Source organism: Salvia miltiorrhiza, chromosome 5 (assembly GCF_028751815.1).
Source record: "Salvia miltiorrhiza cultivar Shanhuang (shh) chromosome 5, IMPLAD_Smil_shh, whole genome shotgun sequence".
NCBI lineage: Eukaryota > Viridiplantae > Streptophyta > Magnoliopsida > Lamiales > Lamiaceae > Salvia > Salvia miltiorrhiza.
The window spans coordinates 52,941,915-52,962,345 of NC_080391.1; the positions used below are offsets into that span (position 1 = coordinate 52,941,915).

Sequence of the window (20,431 nt, forward strand, 5' to 3'; positions counted from 1 at the left end):
TGAGCGCAATGTGGTTAGTTTATGGTTCGTGATTGCGGTAGGATCTTCGTGGAAAGATGGCTCTTTTCCGCAAATTTTTCTACCGAAAGCCGCCGGAAGGGCTCTTGGAGATCTCCGAAAGGGTTTATGGTAACGTGATTTTTTTTTCTTTTCTTGTGGAATTTTCTGGATTTTTCTTGATTTTGGAATTGGATAATTGAAAATTTGTTAATTTAGGGCTATCTATGGAAGTATGGATGATTTCCAGCTCATTATCACTATTAGAAATTTAGAATAGAAGTTTGGCATGATTATGAAATGAAGAAATGTAGTGTGTGATATGTAATGACTTAATTGTGTGAATTTGTAGTGTTTGATTGCTGCTTCACTACGAATGTTTTGGGTGGTGAGGAGTATGAAGTGTATATAGGGCGTATCGTGGATCAGCTCCGCGAATACTTCCCAGATTCATCGTTCATAGTGTTTAGTTTCGGAGATGGGGATTACCAAATAGAGATCACTAGTGTTCTAGCTAACCATGGCATAACAGTGGTTGATTACCCCAGCCAGAATGAGAGCTGCCCGGTGCTCACGGTGGAAATGATCCACCACTTCCTTAGGTCGAGCGAGAGCTGGCTCTGCATCGGGCAGAGGAACGTGCTCCTGATGCATTGCCAGAATGGGGCCTTCCCTGTGCTCACCTTCATGCTGTCAGCGTTCTTGATATACAGGATGTAGTACAGCGGGGAGAAGAAGACGTTGGATATGGTGTACAAGCAGGCTCCTGATGAGGCTATGCACTTGTTGTCGCCTATAGACCCGTTGCCTTCACAGTTGAGGTATCTGCAGTATGTGTCGAGGAGGAACATAGGGTCGCGTTGGCCCCCCTTGGACAGGGCTCTAACCTTGGATTGTGTCATTCTTAGAGCCATCCCCAATATGGATGGAAAGGGGGGTTGTCGTCCCATATTTAGGATATATGGACCGGATCCGTTGATGGCTGCTGATCCCAAAACTAAGATGCTTTTCTCTATGCCAAAGAGAAGCAAACCTGTGGGTTATCTTAAACAGGTATGCATCATTCACTGAAGAATAATCTATATGATCCTATAGTTTGGTTTGCATTTGAGATATGTTTCATTTTCTTATGAACTTGCTGTGACTGGCTGCTATTTTGGTATCTGTTGATATTTAGTAAGTAGAAATTGCACTTGTGTGATTATGTTTCTTCATATCCCGTTTGCTCATAAATGAGGCCATTCAGTTTCAATGTTTCATTCTCAATGTTTTGTCAAACTTTCTTTTACAAGCAGACTATGAACTTGTTAAAATTGATATCAATTGTCATGTACAAGGTGACGTTGTGCTCGAGTGTATAACTCTGGATGATAATTTAGAAGACGAAGACATGATGTTCCGCGTGATGTTCAACACAGCATTTATCAGATCAAACGTGCTGATGCTTACCTGTGAGGAGCTTGATATAGCTTGGAACGTCAAGGATCACTTCTCCAAGGACTTCAGAGCAGAGGTAAAGCCTCTTATCCGGCTATGTTATCTGGCTATCCGTTTTGTCCCAAATCCGAACATCTTCTGATGTTGGATTCTTGTATTTCTGGTTGGATTTAGATTATTTTCTCCGACATGGATTCCACTTCTGCAATTATGATGATTGATCTACCGAGCAACCAAGATATAGAAGGTCTTCCCATTGAAGCATTTTCTCAAGTTCATGACATATTCAACGACCTCGACTGGGGGGACACGGTGATAGACAATGCTCTTAACATAATCCAACAAATGACTGTCTCTAGTATTCTTGAAGAGAAGCTCGATTTTACTAGTTTTCCAAGTGCCAGAAATGAGAGCTGGCAGAATGTTGGGCAGGCTGAGAAAGTTGACCTTGCCCCTTTGAAGGTTACTTCTTCTGCTGATTTTCATGCATTTCTTGAGAATGACATGACTTCTCCACCGGTGGGGCTGAGTGAAGCATTGTCAACCGCATCTTCAAAGTCGTCCTTTGATTTGGAGAACTCTACCAAGAAAAATGAACTGCATGTTTCTGTTCAGAGACCTGCTCAGTCCAAGATTATATCTCCACGGATCTCTCAGACTTCACCGTCTAGTCAAGCCTCGTATGCCAGCTCACCGCAGGGTTCGCCCGAAGCTCTCACAAGGTACCGCAATGCGCCACACTCAGCCGTTGGGATTACAGCTCTGCTACACGACCATGCTGATATGGAATCTTCTATGACAACAGCCACTCCGAGTTTAGTAAAATCGGGATCAGGAGCTGCTGCTGCTGCTCCTCCACCACCACCACCATCGCAGTCTAGTCCTGACTTATCTCCTTCCGCACCTCCTTCTGCCCCGCCACCTCCTATTGTAGGAACAACCGAGCCCCCACATTTGCCATCAGCACCTTCCCCTTCTCCTCCCCCTCCACCCCCATCTTCGTCTCCTAAAACCATCCCTCCTCCTCCAACTCCATCACAGGAGGTGACCCCACCTCCACCACCTCCACCTCAACGTTCCGTGTAAAAGAAAATGCCAGCTCAATGCGTTCCACCTCCGCCCGCTCCATCAAAACCTGGCGGTGCTGCTTCATTGTTGCTTTCATCTGCCACTGCTATATTAGGTGGAAAGAAGTTGCAACTACGGAGTGGTGTAAAAATGCCGGCTAAAAAGTCATCCCTCAAGCAGTATCACTGGTTGAAGCCAACAAGGGCTATGCAGGGTAGCCTATGGGCTGAGACACAAAAACCCGATGAGGCTTCAAAGTATATGTCTTTTCATTTATTTTGTTCCCACCTTAGTTACTCTCATCAGATTATGCAAGTGGTTTTGATTTCGTCTTCACTTATGTCATCTTTTCAGAGCTCCCGAGTTGGACTTGACTGAACTCGAGAGTCTTTTCTCAGCTACTGTTCCAAATTCCGGTCAGAAAACAAACATGCGTGGCTCAACTGTCAAATCTGATAAAGTCCATCGGGTATGATTGATCAGTTAAAATTATGCTCCTTTTACCTTTTGGACCATAACATATTTTCTTTCACTTGCAATATGATTGAGCTCCGAAAAACATACAAAATGAAGCTCTTAAGATTTCTGTAACTCCTGCAGATTGAGCTCCGAAGGGCATACAATTGTGAGATCATGCTGATGAAAGTTAAAATTCTTGTGTCTAATTTAATGGTAGGTTATAATTTCAAAAGTATTCACAGTTTGTATGTGTGTGTATATCTTCATGCAGTCTCCCTGCTTATGCTTTATCACGATTTAAAATCATTCACTTGTGATTTTGGGATGAGGTTAATGTTTTGAATCATTCCGTCGTTCTTTGTTATTGGTCAAAGAGTAACATTTGATGTTCATATGTAAAAAATGTAACATTTTTGATGTGGTGATGAGAAAACAAATAAGCCCAAGTTATTTTTTCATTGACTTGGGGAGTTTGTACAGAAACATGTAGATCCCTCATTGTCCCTTGAGCATTTAATTTGCTTCATCTGATTGTTGTATCACTATGTTTTTTCACAGACTTCGGTCCTTGCTTTAGATGACTCAGCACTGGATGTTGATCAAGTTGAAAATCTGATAAAGTTTTGTCCAACCAAGGAAGAAATAGAACTTCTCAAGGTATTTTCCTTGTTTTTAATTAGTTTATAGTTCGAGGCATGTTGTGACTATGACCTTTTTTCTTACAGAACTACAAAGGTGACGTCGAGAACCTTGGCAAGTGCGAGCAGGTAAGGAAACCTTAATCAACATATCTCTTCTAAGTTTGATATCAAGCTAATTTTATTACCTTACAGCATTATCTTAATGTTCATATGTTGCAGTTTTTCATGGAGTTGATGAAAGTTCCACGCGTTGAGGCCAAGCTAAGAGTTTTCTCGTTTAAAATTCAATTGTGCTCCCAGGTCAGAGAATAATATACCTTACTCTTGCTTGGGGTATTGAATAAGTTTTCTGGTGAAACAAGTAGTTGATATTTTTCAATTTGCTCAACTACATTCTTGTGCAGATATCAAATTTGAGAAATAGCTTAGACGTCGTGAATTCTATATCCGAAGAGGCAAGTGATTTTACTCTTTTTCTTTTATTTTGCTTTTATATACTATCATCTTGCATTTTGTTTTTATCAGGTCAGGGGTTCTGTGAAACTTAAAAGAATCATGCAAACTATCCTTTCATTGGCTAATGCATTAAATCAGGGAACTGCACGAGGCGAGTGAAAACACCGTTTATTTTAGAAAATTGCTCACTTTGAGTCTTAAACTGATATTTATACTTCCATTCCTCAGGTTCTGCAGTTGGATTCCGCTTGGATAGCCTCCCGAAACTCGCTGAAACTAGAGCTCGAAATAACAAGCTCACACTTATTCATTATCTGTGTAAGGTAGGTTTCATCATTTTCTGATACTCATTTGTTGCCTTTCATTTTTTTTTTAATTTTTTTGGTTTCACGTAGATGGCATAATTCTGAGGTCTCGTAGGAGAGTATTATGCAGAGTCTTTTCCATTATACTTTCACAGTCGATGATCTCATACATAGTCCTAACTAGATCTTGTTGCAACTCTTATATCAACGGCTAGGTGTTAGCCGAAAAGTTGCTTGAAGTGTTAGATTTTCATGAAGACCTAGTAAATTTAGAGGCTGCAACAAAGGTATTCAAGAATCCTACTTAACTTCCACTCGTTTGGTTTTGTGTTAACTATGTCGGATACATTCTGTTGCAGATTCAACTGAAGTACTTAGCAGAGGAAATGCAAGCCATTAGCAAAGGGATTGAAAAAGTCGTACAAGAGCTTACTACTTCTGAAAACGATGGAGCTGTATCAGAGAGGTTCTGCACGGTAACTCAATCATCAAGCTCGTTGAATGCATTCTTTTTCTAGCTTGTGCAGACTATAGAACTCAGTAATTTTGAAATCTGTCGACTATTAATTTGAACACATAATCCATGCTGAGAGCCTTGTAAAATGCATCCACATTCCACACCCCTTCTGTACAGTTTGCCAAGTTCTTGCTCGAACGGATTTCTTGTTTCTAATCTTCGTATTGAAATGTTCAGATTTTGAAGAACTTTTTGGGCACTGCTGAAGCGGAAGAAAGATCTCTGGCTGCACTTTATTCCGGAGTGGTAAATTCCGACTCTTTCTTAGTCTGCTTCTCCCCTCCCTGCATCCATAATCTGATGGATTTTGAGGCTTTTTAGGGAAGGAATGCAGATTCATTAGCTCAATATTTTGGAGAAGATTCGGCATGTTGCCCATTCGAGCAAGGTATTCATGTTACACCTCGAATCAACGAGCTTTCTTCATCATGGATTAGGCATTTGCCACTTTTTTTTTCCATTTTGTCATGCAAAATGAGAGTTTGAGATGGTTGTGCAGTTATGTCAACTTTGCTGAACTTTGTGAGGATGTTCCGAAAGACTCACGAGGAAAACTGCAAGCAACTGGAGTTCGAGAAGAAGAAGGCTCAGGAGGCAGCGGAGAATCAGAAGCCAAAAGCAAATGATTCAAGCAAGGAGCTAGAAAATGATCAGAATGGTATTGCAACTGCAGCAAAACTGCCTGGACTCACATAAACCTCAGCTGTAAGATTAAAAAAAACAAACACCAAAGTCATTGCTCAAGCTTAGTTGAAAAACAATGATCATGGCCATTGCCATCTAATCTCCCAAGTGTGTCCAAAAATGACGAGAGCTCGGTCGATCAATGGGGCCCGGGAGACAGTGTGAAGCAATCTTGACCTGCTAGATTCTCTGTAAATAAACAGGAATCCATTTTTATTTAGTCCAGTTCTAATGCAGAAAGGTTGAGAAATTTGGAATTTGGAACAGCTCTTGCCTTTTTTTTTTTTTGTTGATTTCTAATGGTTTGAAATTTGATTGAGACTGTGTATGTAAAAGCGCTAATGTAATTGCAAAAAATTCTTGAACATTGTCGGAAAAATTATTTGTGAAATTATTAGAGTAAAGAGGATGGTGTTTTTCTTAGTTTGAAAAAGATCCAACATTATACTGTTTGGATTGTGCATACTTTGGCATTATGCTTAACGATCGATGTGTTTTTTTTTAGTTATTATTATTACTCTATTATTTATAATGACCAAATACTCAATTATATTTTGAATTATCTTTCATTTAATTTTCTTAATTTTTAGCAATTTATTTTCTTAATTATATCTTCAACTACTGGCTTCGACCAAATTCAAATTACGGAAAACTATGTAAATATTTTTCCCAACAAATATTTTGATATGTAAAATTAGGTAGGATCGTGGTGAATCTGATGTGAAAATACATGTGTAAAATAATTTTTGTAATGCTATGTAAACTCAATATTTATAATTAAAACGACGTCATTGTGAACTTATAAATGACGATCTTACTTCGCATTTATGTATTTAAAAAGTTGTTTAAAGATAGATTTGCATAGTTTTATGCAGTTTGAGTACTATTTGGTTCAAATTATAATCCATGATAGAATTAAAAGAAAATGTGGTAATTTAGGATATATTTGAGTGTTTTGCTTCTTCTTCTTCTTCCTTTTTTTTTATGTTTATTTAGATCAAGCTCTTTCACATATATTAACTTCGAAACAATTACTATTAAGAAATTGAGAGCAATGTTGTAGCTGACTTCAACTTCCATTTTCAGATAAGCCCAAATAAACTATTCTCATCTTCTTTTATAGTTATATATATAGCTGTTGATTCCACGTGTACTCAATAAAGAAATAATAGTAAGAGTGAACTTGTACTTCTATTTTTTTTAGAGCCACTTTTTTAATACTCTTTATATCTATGTTGTGTGCTTGTACTTATAAAAAAAAGGTCTTAATGAACCATCTTCAACTCTATCTCCATGCTTTTCTTATTATTACTTTATCCGGCGACAAAAATAATTTTAAAAGTAAACGACACGAAATTTAATAAGAATAATTAAATTTACTATGAAAAGAGAAAAAAAAAATCATATACTCCTATAAGATAGTGTTGATAATAAAAATTGATTATAGTGTAAATGAAAAAAATAGCTCACCATATGATATAAACTTTCAAAAGTGAATGAGATTAATTTTTATAGACATTCTAAAATAACAAAAAAATTATTTTTTGTGGACGAATGAAATATTATATAATAAAAAAGGTTAAAAAAGAATATATATATATATATATAAATATATATATATATATATATATATATATATATATATATATATATATATATAATAAAGAATTATTGGATTAAGGCAAGCAAATAGATGTCCGGGTTTATGACATCAAACTATTCATTCAAGTGAAGACTTTGTGTCGACCTGTCAGCCCGATCCAAATTAATTTTCTTGACCCGACCCGACCCTTTTAGATATCATCATCTCTCTCCGACTCCGACGTTCTCTTTTGTTCTGCAACTTCTTGCTTTGGGGCTTTTCTCTGGTCTTCGCTTCTTTGCTCGTCTTCTTAAATTCTTGGTATATATATTCGTCAATTAATACCAGTGTTTTTCCAAATAGGATTTTTCTCAACATCTCTCTTTATATTGGGATCAAACGCTTTGACTTGTGCAATTGGACATTGATGTGGAATTACTTGGTATTCTGTTTGTGTAGTTCACTGCTTGGAACTCGGGAAGCTTCGATTTTTCGGGGAGGGCAGGATGGATTTGGTATCGAAGTATCAGGTAAAGTTTCCTTACACAGTCGACTAATCTACTGTTTCCCCCCTATTTAATCTCTGTGTACGATTTTTCTAAAATTAATTTGGGGATTTTTAGTTCTACTAGTGTCAAATTTTGGGTGTGAATCTTCACTAGCTATTATACATGCTGATAATGTCTCGACAAGTTTAGGTTTAGCTGAGCTTATATGTAAATGTATCTGCATTTTGAATCTTTGATTGTTGATGCAGGGTGTGGTGGGGCGCGTTTTTGGAAATGACAATTCGAGTTCGAATGATGACAGGTTATTTGATTCATTCTTCTGTTATTCATAATGTACGTTTGATGCATGTCCCACGGAATATGCTGCATTCAGCTGAAGGAAAAGGATGGCTTATTAATTAATTTATCCTAGATAATGCTAAAGTTGCTAACTACTTTATAATCTGGTGACATTGATGAACCTTGTCTTTCTTGTTTTCTGCTCAACTTCATACTGAATGACTCCCCTTAAGACTGGGTTTCCCTTTGTTCTGCATTTTTAGCAGGCTTAGTATTTATGTTCGCCAATTGCAACCTCAATAACAGATTGAGTAGCGAGTCTTGTTTATTTGTTAGTCAACGAATAGTTAAACAGAGTTCTGCATTAGGTTTTGGAAGTAGGTTCCTAGATTTTGGATTTCCACTTCTTCAATTAATCGTTTAATAAGATTTCTTGGAAGGAAAATGGCAGCGAAGCAATTTTGTTATTTGATTGTATTGGGATTGCCGGACTGGGGCAGTAAAGAACACTTGAGAAAGAAAAGTCTGATGGTTTTAGGGAAAAAAAGTGAGAACAGCTGACCAAAAGGATTATGTCTTCATTACCTACCTCCTCGCCATTGTTTTCTATTGACAATGAGTTGAACTTATGATTTTATCGTTGAACTTATGATTTTATCTTTATTTGCCTTCGATTCATTTTATCCCACTATTTTTGTTTCACCATCAAACTTTCTGAAGCAAATAGGGTGTTTATGGAGCCTTTTTTTCCTGTCTTCTATTGCTGTGGGGTTATTCTTAATTTTGTTCAATCGAAGGAAAACAAGGAAAGGCGGTCAACTTTATTGGCTTGCTTTTGTAGCACACCAATTTTCTCATTAGTATGTACACTGTCAGTGCTTCCAAGGAAGGCCTAGTGAGGATGGAAAGGGAACTGAGAAAATATCAATGAAATGATTTTTCAATCTGTTTATTATGTTCCTTTGATTGAGCAGTTTAATGTTTGTCTTGCTTGTCTGCTTCTTAAATTTTATTTGTTCATGGCCACTTATATGGACAGCTATGTAGAGCGCTTGCTTGATCGCATTAGCAATGGCCAACTAGCTGATGACAGGAGGTCAGCCATGGCTGAACTTCAGTCTGTTGTGGCAGAAAGTCATGCTGCGCAGTTAGCTTTTGGAGCAATGGGTTAGTCCATTTTTCTTAATGGAAAAGCTAGCCTTTCTGATTGTACTTCTTTATCATGTGAACTGTCATCTATGCCCTAAACTCAGTTTTAGTGCAGGCTTTCCGGTACTGTTGAGTGTCTTAAAGGAGGAGCGTGATGATGTAGAAATGGTCTGAAGTCTTTGCCACCTTAACTTGAGATTTTTAATTTCATCATTTGGTTTCCCAGTGTTTAGTGTTACATTCTGTTGGCAACTCTCCGTTATATTCAATTTGAACATGGACTTATTATTTGAACTTCACCCATTAGCTTATATCTGCTTTCTGCGTTATCGATTAAGTATCCACTTTTGTACTGTAATTGAATTTATTATTTATCCTGATATGGTACTGTGTTTGTGAAGATACGGGGAGCCATTGAAACTCTTGTAAGTGCTGTAAGTCCTACTCAGCATCCAAAATTATCGAAGAATGAGGTTCAGCCTGCTTTGATGAACAGTGACCTACTTTCTAGGGAAGTGGAAAACATTTCTCTTCTATTGTCTCTTCTGGTAAGAGTGCTTTCTAGTATTGAGCTTGGATCTTATTGTCAGTAGCAGAGTAGCTTGCTAATTTGATACTTTTGCAGTCGGAGGAGGATTTCTATATACGGTATTACACCTTGCAGTTGTTGACTGCCCTTCTAACAAATTCTCCAACTAGGTATTTTATTTCGTTTTATTCATCAAAAGACATTGATCCTCTCAAGCTAATCTAAAGAGCATGCTGTTGGACATTTCCACAGGCTGCAGGAAGCTATTCTGACAATTCCTCGTGGTATTACAAGGCTTGTGGATATGCTCATGGATCGCGAGGTATTTTGTTTTTACTGGATTAAAAACCTATTTGTTTTTCACCATTCAGACTGATATGTAATTGTACTCGTCTGTGTATTTAAAGGTTATACGCAATGAGGCTTTGTTGCTTCTTACATACTTGACTCGTGAAGCTGAGGCAAGTTTTGTTTTCTATAATCTGTAATATATATCACTGCTATAAGTCTTTTTTTCTCTAAAGAAATATCATGTACCTCATTTCTCTTTTTTCCTGGTATTCATTGTGATATTTGACATTCAGGAGATTCAAAAGATTCTGGTCTTTGAAGGTGCTTTTGAGAAGATATTTAGCATCATAATCGAGGAAGGTGGTTCTGAAGGAGGTGTTGTCGTACAGGTGTTCAGCACTCTTATTACTGATTGGTTATATAATTTTATAAATGGCCTGCTTTATGGGTGTATTATGCTTTACAAATAATTAATTGATCTTTGTGTTGACCTGCTTTCTGTTAGAGAACAGTTCATTTATAAGAGAATATGTAATCATTCTGGTCTTTGATCTTGCGAACAGGACTGTCTGGAACTGTTGAACAATCTTCTCCGAAATAACACCTCGAATCAGGTTCTGCACATTTATTATTCACCTTTAAATCTTCTTACTGCTTCTTAAGGCGATCAAAATGTGGTATAGGTATTGCTTAGGGAGACAATTGGCTTTGATCCGGTGGTATCAATCTTGAAGCTTAGAGGAACCACCTATAAATTCACACAGCAGAAGGTTAATTCGTTTCTTACTGCTAGCTGACTTATATCTTTCACTAACAAGAAAATGATGCAGCTTAAGTGCTCATTCTAACTTTCTCTTTCACTCAACTCATTGCCAGTAGACAATTAATCTACTCAGTGTATTGGATACTATAACTCTGCTGATAAATGCTGATCTGCAAACTGATCCTGGAAGAGACTCCAACGGGTTGGCAAATAGGACTGTGTTGGTGCAGGTTTGAGTTAGATGTTTACGTTATAAATCTCACAAAGATTATACGTAATCTTACTTTGCATTAGTCTCACAAATAATTTATTTATTTATAAACTTTCAGAAGAAGGTGTTGGACCATCTTTTGATGCTTGGCGTAGAGAGTCAATGGGCTCCTGTTGCTCTTCGTTGTATGGTGAGATTGCTCATAGCTGCTACTTACTAATGATTTATTTCTCATACTCTGAGTCCATCCTTTATCCAGTGCTCTGCCATTTCTCTGCAATGATGCTATCGAAAAGAAATACTCCCTCCGTATAAGTGGCTCAAAACTTTTCGGCACGGAAATTAAGGGGAAGGTGTAAATATGTTAAAAAGTAATAGGTCCCACACTTTTTTAAGGGTTAAACTTTTCCATTTATGGAAACAGGCCATTTATAGTGGGACGGCCCAAAATGGAATACAGGCCACTTTTAGTGGGACGGAGGGAGTATTATGCTTTATAACTGCTGATGTGGATGCTTTTTTAAAAGTAAACGTCTTCTTTTTTGTTTCTGTTTCTTTGGAAAATATAGTCATAACTTCTACTAGGAGCCATCAAGGTGATTTAAACAGTGTAAATTTGATTAGGTGTTTTTGGAGTTTCTCCTGCACCAAAAAACAAGTTGAACTGTCAGAAGTAAGCAACATTTCAGAACTCATACGATAGTTCCCTTGTAATATATCAGAGACTACCATGATGAGTGGTTGACATGTTACTTTCTATGGCTTATGGTTTTCTCTGGAAGTATTGCACATCTCACAAGTTACGAACAAAACTTATATGAGGGGAGAGAAGGAGCACATAGCCACGCCTGACTGCCTTGTTTTAAGTTTATGTTTAGTTATTTTATTATTTATTTAGTTAGTTTTGTGATTTAATTGTTACTTGGGCAGTGGGTTCCTTTCGTGGGCTTTGCTTGACCTAGGAAATAAAAGGGTCCTTTCTTCGTACGAGAAAAGAATCGTCTACGTTATTATTCTTGATCGAAAAATGGCACCTGGTGCTTGGGCAGAAAAGAATTCTTATGATTGTTTGTTCGTGTTTATTTGGATATTGTTTATTCACTTATAATTCAGTATTTGAGCTCCTATTTTGGTGTGAATAGAATACTCTTTACTTTAACATCATACAACATTGTATAACCTCAATATGACAATGCTTTGAGTAATCAATGAGTTGTTCCCTGCAATCCTACATGCTTACTATGGTGAACAAGCTACCTACCAGCTTGTTGACATTACAAAATGCTGGAATTTTCAATAAGTGCATGGTATTCATAAATTTCTTGAAGTGCATATTTTCACTTGGAGTGCTATAACCATTTCAGGCACTCCGATGCATTGCAGATCTGGTAATCAATCATCCAAAAAATCGTGATGTCCTTGCAAGTAAAGTACTTGGAGAGGACCCACAAGTTGAGCCTGCATTAAATTCTATCCTCAGAATTATCTTGCGCACTTCTAGCACACAAGAATTCCTTGCAGCTGACTATGTTCTTCAGAACTTTTGTGAGGTTTGTATTTTCATTCTTGGGGCCAGCTTTGCTATTGTTAAGCAAGTGGGGCATTAGACATGTATGCTAGATTAGGCAGTTAAGCCATGTTTTACAAATAATTAGTATTTCCTAAATTTGGTAGATTGTAATATCCACTTATATAAGATAAATTTGGAACTGTTTTATTAGTTATGCTTTTTGTATGCACTTTCATATTTTATTTTCCTATTATGAGCCATTATGTCCTCTCATGAGTCATGATCTGCCTACTTGGAACAGAAAAATCCTGATGGCCAAACAATGCTTGTTTCAAACTTAAATCCTCAATCAAGCTCGAAGATTCGTTCTCCCTTTGAGGAGGATGTTGATGTACCATTTGGAAGGTTATATTTATTTTCAGATGTTTACCTATCCTACCCTTTCAGCTGTTGATTAGATGTCTAATAGTGCTGAATTTTGCAGCATGCTACTGCATGGCCTGACATTGAGTGAAAGTGATGGTGACCTTGAGGTAATTCTGTAGATTTCATGTGAATTGCTCTCTTATGGGAAACCATCTACAAATTATGTCCTATTGAGCTGGATTGGTATCTATCAAGTTTCATGCCCCCTAGTATTTTTCATGAATTTTTCAAGTAGGGAATATTTGACATTTCATTGGATGTTTCATTGCATAGGAATATCTTCTTTGTCTTTTTCTTATATACCTTCTGCAACCAGTAAAATCTGTTATCCTTAGACTATTGAAATTCATCCGACTCGGGTAAAGTAGGAATAAGGATTTCATGTTTTGCTTGTACCTGTAGTCTCCGAAATTGTGAATTATTCAGGGGACCTTCTACATAGTCATGGTAATTAACAATCTGTAAAACTAAGGATACGATGTGAAAGAGGTCTCTGACCATTTGAGGATGTTAATCTAATTTAATCCAGTATCCACTGCCTCGACTCATATAATGTGTCTTATCTCCCAATTTGTGCAGATTTGCTGCAGAGCTGCAAGTGTCCTATCTCATCTTTTGAAGGATAATATTCAGTGCAAGGAGAAGGTATGAAATCTCATTTCATATGCATGTTTGTTTGTGTCTGTATTTTTTTTCAATATATATATGCTTTTGCGAGGAGACTCAGTCTTGGTATGACAATGGTTGATGCAGGTTCTTCAAGTTGAACTTGAAGCTCCTACGCCATCATTGGGAGGCATGGAGCCTTTGATGCACCGTATGGTGAAGTACCTGGCACTCGTGTCGTCCATGAAAAGTAAAGATGGAAAAGCTAGCGCATCTGGATCTGTGTATATTCATCCAATTATCTTGAAATTGCTAATAATTTGGCTCTTTGACTGTCCACGTGCTGTTCAGTGCTTCCTCGATTCACATCCCCATGTAACATATCTGCTGGAGTTAATGTCAGATCAAACTGCGACTGTATGTGTAAGGGGATTGGCTGCTGTACTCTTAGGAGAGTGTATAGCATACAATAAAACCATTGACAATGGAAAGAATGCTTTTAGCATTGTAGATGCTGTAAGTCAGAAAATCGGCCTAACATCATACTTCTCCAAGTTCGATGAAATGCAGAACAGCTTGCTTTTTACATCTGCAAAACCAGCTCTGACTCGCAAGCCATTGAGTAGATCAAATGCTGCTAGCATGTCTGAGATTGAGAATGTTGAAGAAGATGACACCACTGATCATAACAGTGATGACTTTTCAATGCTTGCAATGGTCTTTGATTCACAGTTTGTTGACTTTGTGAAGAGATTAGATGCGAAGATCAGAGAGCAAATTGTGGAAATATATAGTCATCCAAAGACTCAAGTTGCTGTGGTACCAGCGGAACTTGAACAGAAATCTGAGGAAAGTGACAAGGAGTATATCCAACGCCTAAAAAGATTTGTGGAGAAGCAATGCCTTGAGATACAGGTACTTTTTAATAAACTAGTACTGAAATTTCTATGTTATAATTTATTGCTGCAAATATAGGAACGTGTGTTGAGTATATTAGTTTTATCAAAACTAATTAATAATTTATCGACCTTTGTGCAAGTTCAACCTTTTGGTCATCAACTCATCATATGCTCATGAACTTGGTCTTTCATGGAAATGCTCTTAGCAAATTAAAAACACCTTTATATTTTTGATATTCTGCAGAAAAAAACTGTTATTATTTAAGAATAAAATCGAGCTCTGTGAGAGTTCAACTTTACCGTGATCAAGTTACTACATCGTTGGCGCCTACACTTGCCTGTGGACATATCCTCGCAGTTGTTTTTATTTTAAAAAAATAGTACGACATTGATGAGTACTTATTTTCCTTTTGATTTGCGAAATGAAATGGCTTTTGCAGTTAGAATGCTGCTGAATTTTGTTGCTTCCCTGATTGTCATTTACTTTTTACTACACTTTTTAACGAGACTAGGATTAGTCCTTTTTAACGGATACTTGATCGTTGAACATGATAGAGAATATATTTTCAATTATGAAGTCTTGTCTGTTTAACATGAGCTCCCATTTCTGAGGAACTACTGTTCCGATTTTATCTTACATTCTCTGACTATCGATCTTCTGAAAGGACCTTTTGAGTCGGAACGCTACTCTGGCTGAGGACCTGGCAAGAACGGGTGGGAATGATTCGTCCCAGGTAGAACGTAAAGTAAGTGCTGGCTCAGAAAGAGTTCAAGTTGAAACCCTGCGTCGAGATCTTCACGAGACTTCCCAACGATTAGAAACCCTCAAAGCGGAGAAAAGCAGAATTGAAGCTGAAGCATCAATGTACCAAAGTGCTGCGAGTAAAATGGAATCTGATCTGAAAAGCTTGTCTGATGCATATAATAGCCTGGAAGAGGTTAATTTTCAACTAGAACGTGAAGTGAAAGCGCTGAAGAGTGGTGGATCAGTCTCCGTTGATGTCGAGGCAATAAAAGCTGAAGCAAAGGAAGAAGCCCAGAGGGAGAGCGAAGCTGAATTGAACGATTTGCTGGTCTGTCTTGGGCAAGAGCAGAGCAAGGTGGAGAAGCTTAGCGCGAGGCTGTCGGAGTTGGGGGTGGATGCCGTTAAATTGCTGGACAGCATCGGAGAAGACATGGGACTAGATGAAGATGACGACGACGATGAGGAAGAAGACTGATTTCTCAAATTATGCTCTACTCTTTAACGTTAATCTTTCTTGTATTTGTACATGACGTGATAACTGTACAGTTGTTCCAATAATTGATCATGTGGAAATTCAAAGTGACTGAAGTTTGAATTTTAGCAAGACTTTTTTGAACTCTCCACCAAAAATAAAAGAATTAAGGAGTATAATTTATAATTCCAACTTTGAAGTTCTTTACAAAAATTGAACTTTGCAAAAAATTAATTTTTATAGTAGGATGGAGAGAGTAGTATTTATTTGTGAAGTTAACTTGTCTTGGCTAACTAATGATACTAATACTAATGCATTTGTTGCATTGAAATGAAGTCATAAGGAGACAAGTCCTTTATAGTTTAGTCTTGTGAAATTATTATTTCGTAATTTATGATAATTATATTGTGCATATGTGAGTTATTATTCACTGCTTTGATTTATCAATGAGTGAGGATTTTATCTAATCCAATACGAGATTGAAACACGACAAAATGATCTAAACAGATGTGAGTATGCAAGTATTTTCTATATAGAACAAAACTATGCAGGACAAAGGGCAGGCTCCCTATATTCATGTGTTTAAACTTTTACGAATGGTACACAGCCTCAGCACAAAATGGAAGATATGAAACTCAAAAAACTACTTTACATCGACTTACCATGAGTCGTTCATCGTCACTCAACTTCAGAACTCTGTTCCAAGAAATGTGAAGCTGTCGATGAACAGATCATGGGATGAAGGGAACTAGTGAAGGTTGATTCAGGCCCACCTGCCACCATTTTAAAATTCACTAATCTCACCTTCCCCGCATACTCCCACATCGATAGCCAAGCTTTTCTTCGTTGAGCTTAAGATCCGGCAACAATTTCTCCTTGGAGACTAGCCACAAAATATTCCTAGTCAATGTCAACTAGAAATAGAAATACCTTACCTGAGTGTAAACTACTATGATGGCAAATAATAATCACAAGTAGTTAAATCTAAATAATATGATATCTAATAAATTGAGAGTTGATAAATAATGTTAATATTGGTGAGGGCTTAGTCCTTTCATGTCATCTTTTGTTTGTATTTCTTGACAGTGAAACCTCGCACCAAGTTGACCTTTTGATCCAGAATTTTCTTTCCATTAGGTGAGTAGGTGGTTCCATACTATCTAGCGACTAATGAATTAGACAACAATCATTGCGATGAGAAATTAAATATCCTCTAAAAATCTCATATGAGAGAGAGAGAGAGTTTGGCTTACCCTATCCCAGAGATGGGGGTCGGGCTTCTTGTATACCTCCACTCGATCAATCTCCGTTGGATCAGTTATATTCCATTTGCATTCAGGCTGAGGAGCACGATGCTGCGTGTATATACTCACTGTTTGATTAGTAGACGATTCCAATCTAGCCTTTAACAAATAGAAAACAAAGGGCTTCTGACATGGATTCCTCATAACCGGCCGCGTGTTGAATGCATACGCCGTGTAATCAGCTCTCTTATACCAGTTCAAGAATGTCCTTGATGGCATCTCTATCTCTCTAGGCGACAGCACTCCCCGGAATATTTGAACAGCAAATCCCCACGACACTGACATAGTCCAACTATTGGTTTTGTCATAGCAAATGGATTGCTGCATCAGAGCGGCTGAATCGAGCTGCATTGGCATTCTCAGCCGCTGCAGTGCCTGTATTCGAGTGACATTTGGGAATATCGGTTCCACCACATCTAAGTGGTGCAACGACACTAATGGCGTGACTGGGTGTGCTGCTAAGAGTCCGAATAAATCCCCATGAACATCATACTGAATTTCCATCCACCAAGAATACACTGTTAGAATTAAATAACCACATCTCAAATTTATGCTCAGCCAAATAACACCAATAAAGCAACCACATTCACTCAAACCGTATGCACACTATTTTTAAGGGTTAACTCCTAGAAAGTTCACAAACTTTGTCCTCATTTTGGTTATCAGCACGTTTATAAATTGTTGCAATAATAACACCACTTTTTGATTTGTAGCAACATAGGCACGTTTAATACATTTCAACAACATCATTACGACCTCAATACTCATACAACACCATTCCTTGAGTGATATATAAGAAGTGCACACTGCCAATGTGCAAAAAATTCATCCACATCATTTTTTCGGTCGTCTGAAAAATTTGGGCGTGACTATTTTGTTTCAGATTAAAAAGTGGTGTTAATATTGCAACAATTTGTAATACGTGTTAAAAACCAAAATCAGGTCAAAGTTCGTGAATTCTTCAGCAATTAACCCTGCTTCTAACTATGGTTGAAAAATAGGTTTAACAGCAAACCATACAGTAATTTTAACCATGTTAGCCCAGAGACAGAAAGACATCTTGCCAAACAAAAAATCTAATTCAATTCACGTTTTCAGGAAAGCAAAAGAGATAAACTTTATGTTGGAAACAATTAGTTTTCAGCAAAAGCAGGAAAAATAGATATCAGGTCAATGATCAATCCCTATCAAGAAACCGCCAGCACCATTAAAAACAAATTAAATTAAAATACGCAAGAAAAGAACAAAGCATAAAGCAAAAGGCAAGAACAAAATAGAAGCGATTCAACTCGCCTGGTGAAAGCCGAGTTCTTTAGTGAGTGGCACACCGAGTTCCGCCATACACGCCTGCATCCGATCGTCGGAGCCGTACAACCCGGGGTAGCGCTGTATACACCTATCCTGCATCTTCTGCAGCGCCACCGCCAGCGGGTAGCTTATGGCGAAGCCGCCGCCGCCGTACGCCATGGCGTAGGAGAAATGTATGTTCTGCAAATGGCTCTCGCTCGAGCTCCCGATGTAGTAGTACTGATCGTGATCGTACTTGCTCAAAACCCTTACCAAATTCTCCGCCACGAACACCGTGTCGTCGTCGCCCATCACCAGCCACCGCACGTTCCCCGTCATCTCCGCCGACCTCAGGGTCTCCGAGACGATCCGAGAGATACGGATGGCGGAGCGGTGCCCTCGCTTGTTCCTGTACGCGAAGTGCGACGTGTCGCTCGAAACCCTAAGCCGCGGCAGCCTCTCCGTCTCGTTCCTGTACGCCCTGACGCGGTGATCGAGCCACACGATCCCTCGCATTCCTTGCTGCGGCTTCCACCACAGCTTGATGTACTCCTTCCTCCTCCCCCACAAATTGGCCGACGCGGCAATGCCGAAAACAATGTGCTCCAATCCCGTCTTATTATGTTTCTCGGCGCGCGAGCTCGATTCCGAGGGCTTCTGAACCGGCAGCGTCGTCTCGTTTGCGGCTAGGGCGACCGGGAAATGGCCAGCGGCGAAGATTTGGTCATCGCAGGAGCTGTGAGCAGAGGAAAGCAGCTTGGTTGTGTAGACTAAGAAAGTGGCGGACACCAACAGAATCAGCCACACCATTAGCTTTGGAAAAGCTTTGCGCATCGAGTCGCGGATGAGATTTTCCGAATTGTTTTGGGCAGCTTTCATCGCTTTTAGCGGTTGGCCGGAAATAATGATATTCCGGCAACTTTCAGGAATGGGGGAAAATCGAATCTTTGCACTCCATAAAGTGCAAAAGGTATCTATAATTTAACAGGCTTGTGAAAATTCTGCATATGAATATGATAGGATTTGAAGGGGAAGGAAAGTGTGAGATCTGAAGGAAAGGGTTTGGATTTGTAGAAGAAAAGGTAAAGTGGGAAATGAAGGGAAAGCAGAAGAGAAGAGAAGAGAATCGGGCGAGCATGCACAGGTGGCAGCTTTCCACACTAATATCGATGAAGACAACAACATCATTTATTTTCAAATTTCTCTTTAAATTATTGCATTATTATTCCTCAAAATTTATCATGGGCTGATTTACTTTGGGTAGGTGCTTGGAGAGGACAAGTTGCAACTTTTGATATTCACAATAATTAGGACGAAATGAAATACTAAAAAATAATACTGCCTCCGTCCTCCAAAAGTGGACAACTTTTACTATATCGGGTGTCCGCAAAGAGTATACTACTTTCATTTTATAGAAATGGTCTCACCATCCACTTTAATCTTTTATCCTTACAAACACTCTTTATTTACAAAAAAATCACCTCAAATTCAATCTCAACCACACATCTCATAAAGAAAAAACTCACCTCAAATTCAATCTCAACCACACATCTCATAAAGTGGTGGGACCATTTCTCCACTACATCAAAATTATCACCAATTTTATAAAAAATCTCGTGCTCAGTCAAAGTGGTCCACTTTTGACGGACGGAGGGAGTAATAATAATTAGGACGAAATAGATCTTGTAAATATTTTTTTATTTTTCTTTTTTTACTTTTATTGATAGTCGTCTAATTGTTCGATTACAAGCATTAAAAGAAATTATATTAGGAAAAAAGTTATACGGCCCACATGTTTAATGTTATTATTAATTAATCTTAAATATTGTTAATAAACCCTCTCTTAATAAAGAGACTCAAAAACGAAAACAACAACAAAAATCGCAAAAGAGAAAATTTTCAACAAAACTAAAAACAAACTAGTTTAGGGAAACAGTGGAAAGGGATGAAATGCAAAACAATTGAGGAAATGAGAGCGCCCTAATTTTTGGCAGTGGGTGGAGGCGAGCGAAACAGTGGAGGAGAGGGGAGGCGGCCGACGACGAAAGGTGGCATGGGAAGAAAGGCGGTGAGTGAAGAGAGGCGAGAGGCGGAGGGCGCTCTCCATTGTCGCTGCAATGAATTCACGAAGGGGAGGCGGTGGAGGAGAGGCAAGGTGGTGTAGGAGAGACAATGGAGGCTTTTAATTTGCAGCGTATCACTTTAGATTTTAGGCGATGGTTTACAGAGGCAAAATTGCAAGGTTAATTCGTCTTGAGATTTCTGAGGTGATTCACCTTTTCGTTGTTGGTGTTTTGCTTCTTTC

At 38.3% G+C, this 20,431-nt stretch overlaps 2 protein-coding genes and 1 pseudogene across 3 annotated transcripts; 2 read left to right on the forward strand and 1 right to left on the reverse strand.

Moving 5' to 3' along the window:
* On the forward strand, window positions 1–5,819 carry LOC131026108 (formin-like protein 18; annotated as a pseudogene).
* A 1,437-nt stretch (window positions 5,820–7,256) lies between these two features.
* Window positions 7,257–15,663, forward strand: LOC131024900 (golgin candidate 6-like). Its single transcript, XM_057954448.1, has 20 exons — window positions 7,257–7,467; window positions 7,606–7,676; window positions 7,904–7,956; window positions 8,974–9,101; window positions 9,199–9,251; window positions 9,485–9,631; window positions 9,709–9,782; window positions 9,865–9,934; window positions 10,020–10,073; window positions 10,197–10,292; window positions 10,467–10,517; window positions 10,587–10,673; window positions 10,783–10,896; window positions 10,996–11,067; window positions 12,242–12,427; window positions 12,689–12,792; window positions 12,872–12,920; window positions 13,393–13,458; window positions 13,567–14,334; window positions 14,984–15,663. The coding sequence occupies exons 2-20, from the start codon at window positions 7,653–7,655 to the stop codon at window positions 15,536–15,538; spliced, it is 2,751 nt and encodes a 916-aa protein (XP_057810431.1). The 5' UTR covers window positions 7,257–7,467; window positions 7,606–7,652; the 3' UTR covers window positions 15,539–15,663.
* A 386-nt stretch (window positions 15,664–16,049) lies between these two features.
* On the reverse strand, window positions 16,050–19,342 carry LOC131024924 (uncharacterized). Of its 2 annotated transcripts, XM_057954484.1 has the most exons (3): window positions 18,133–19,342; window positions 16,789–17,331; window positions 16,050–16,418 (listed from the first exon to the last, which is right to left on the reverse strand). In XM_057954484.1, the coding sequence occupies exons 1-3, from the start codon at window positions 19,003–19,005 to the stop codon at window positions 16,320–16,322; spliced, it is 1,515 nt and encodes a 504-aa protein (XP_057810467.1). In that variant the 5' UTR covers window positions 19,006–19,342; the 3' UTR covers window positions 16,050–16,319. The 2 variants fall into 2 exon arrangements, with proteins under 2 accessions (XP_057810467.1, XP_057810468.1); XM_057954485.1 differs by having other exon boundaries at window positions 16,050–17,357; window positions 18,133–19,311.
* Between the last annotated feature and the right edge of the window lie 1,089 nt (window positions 19,343–20,431).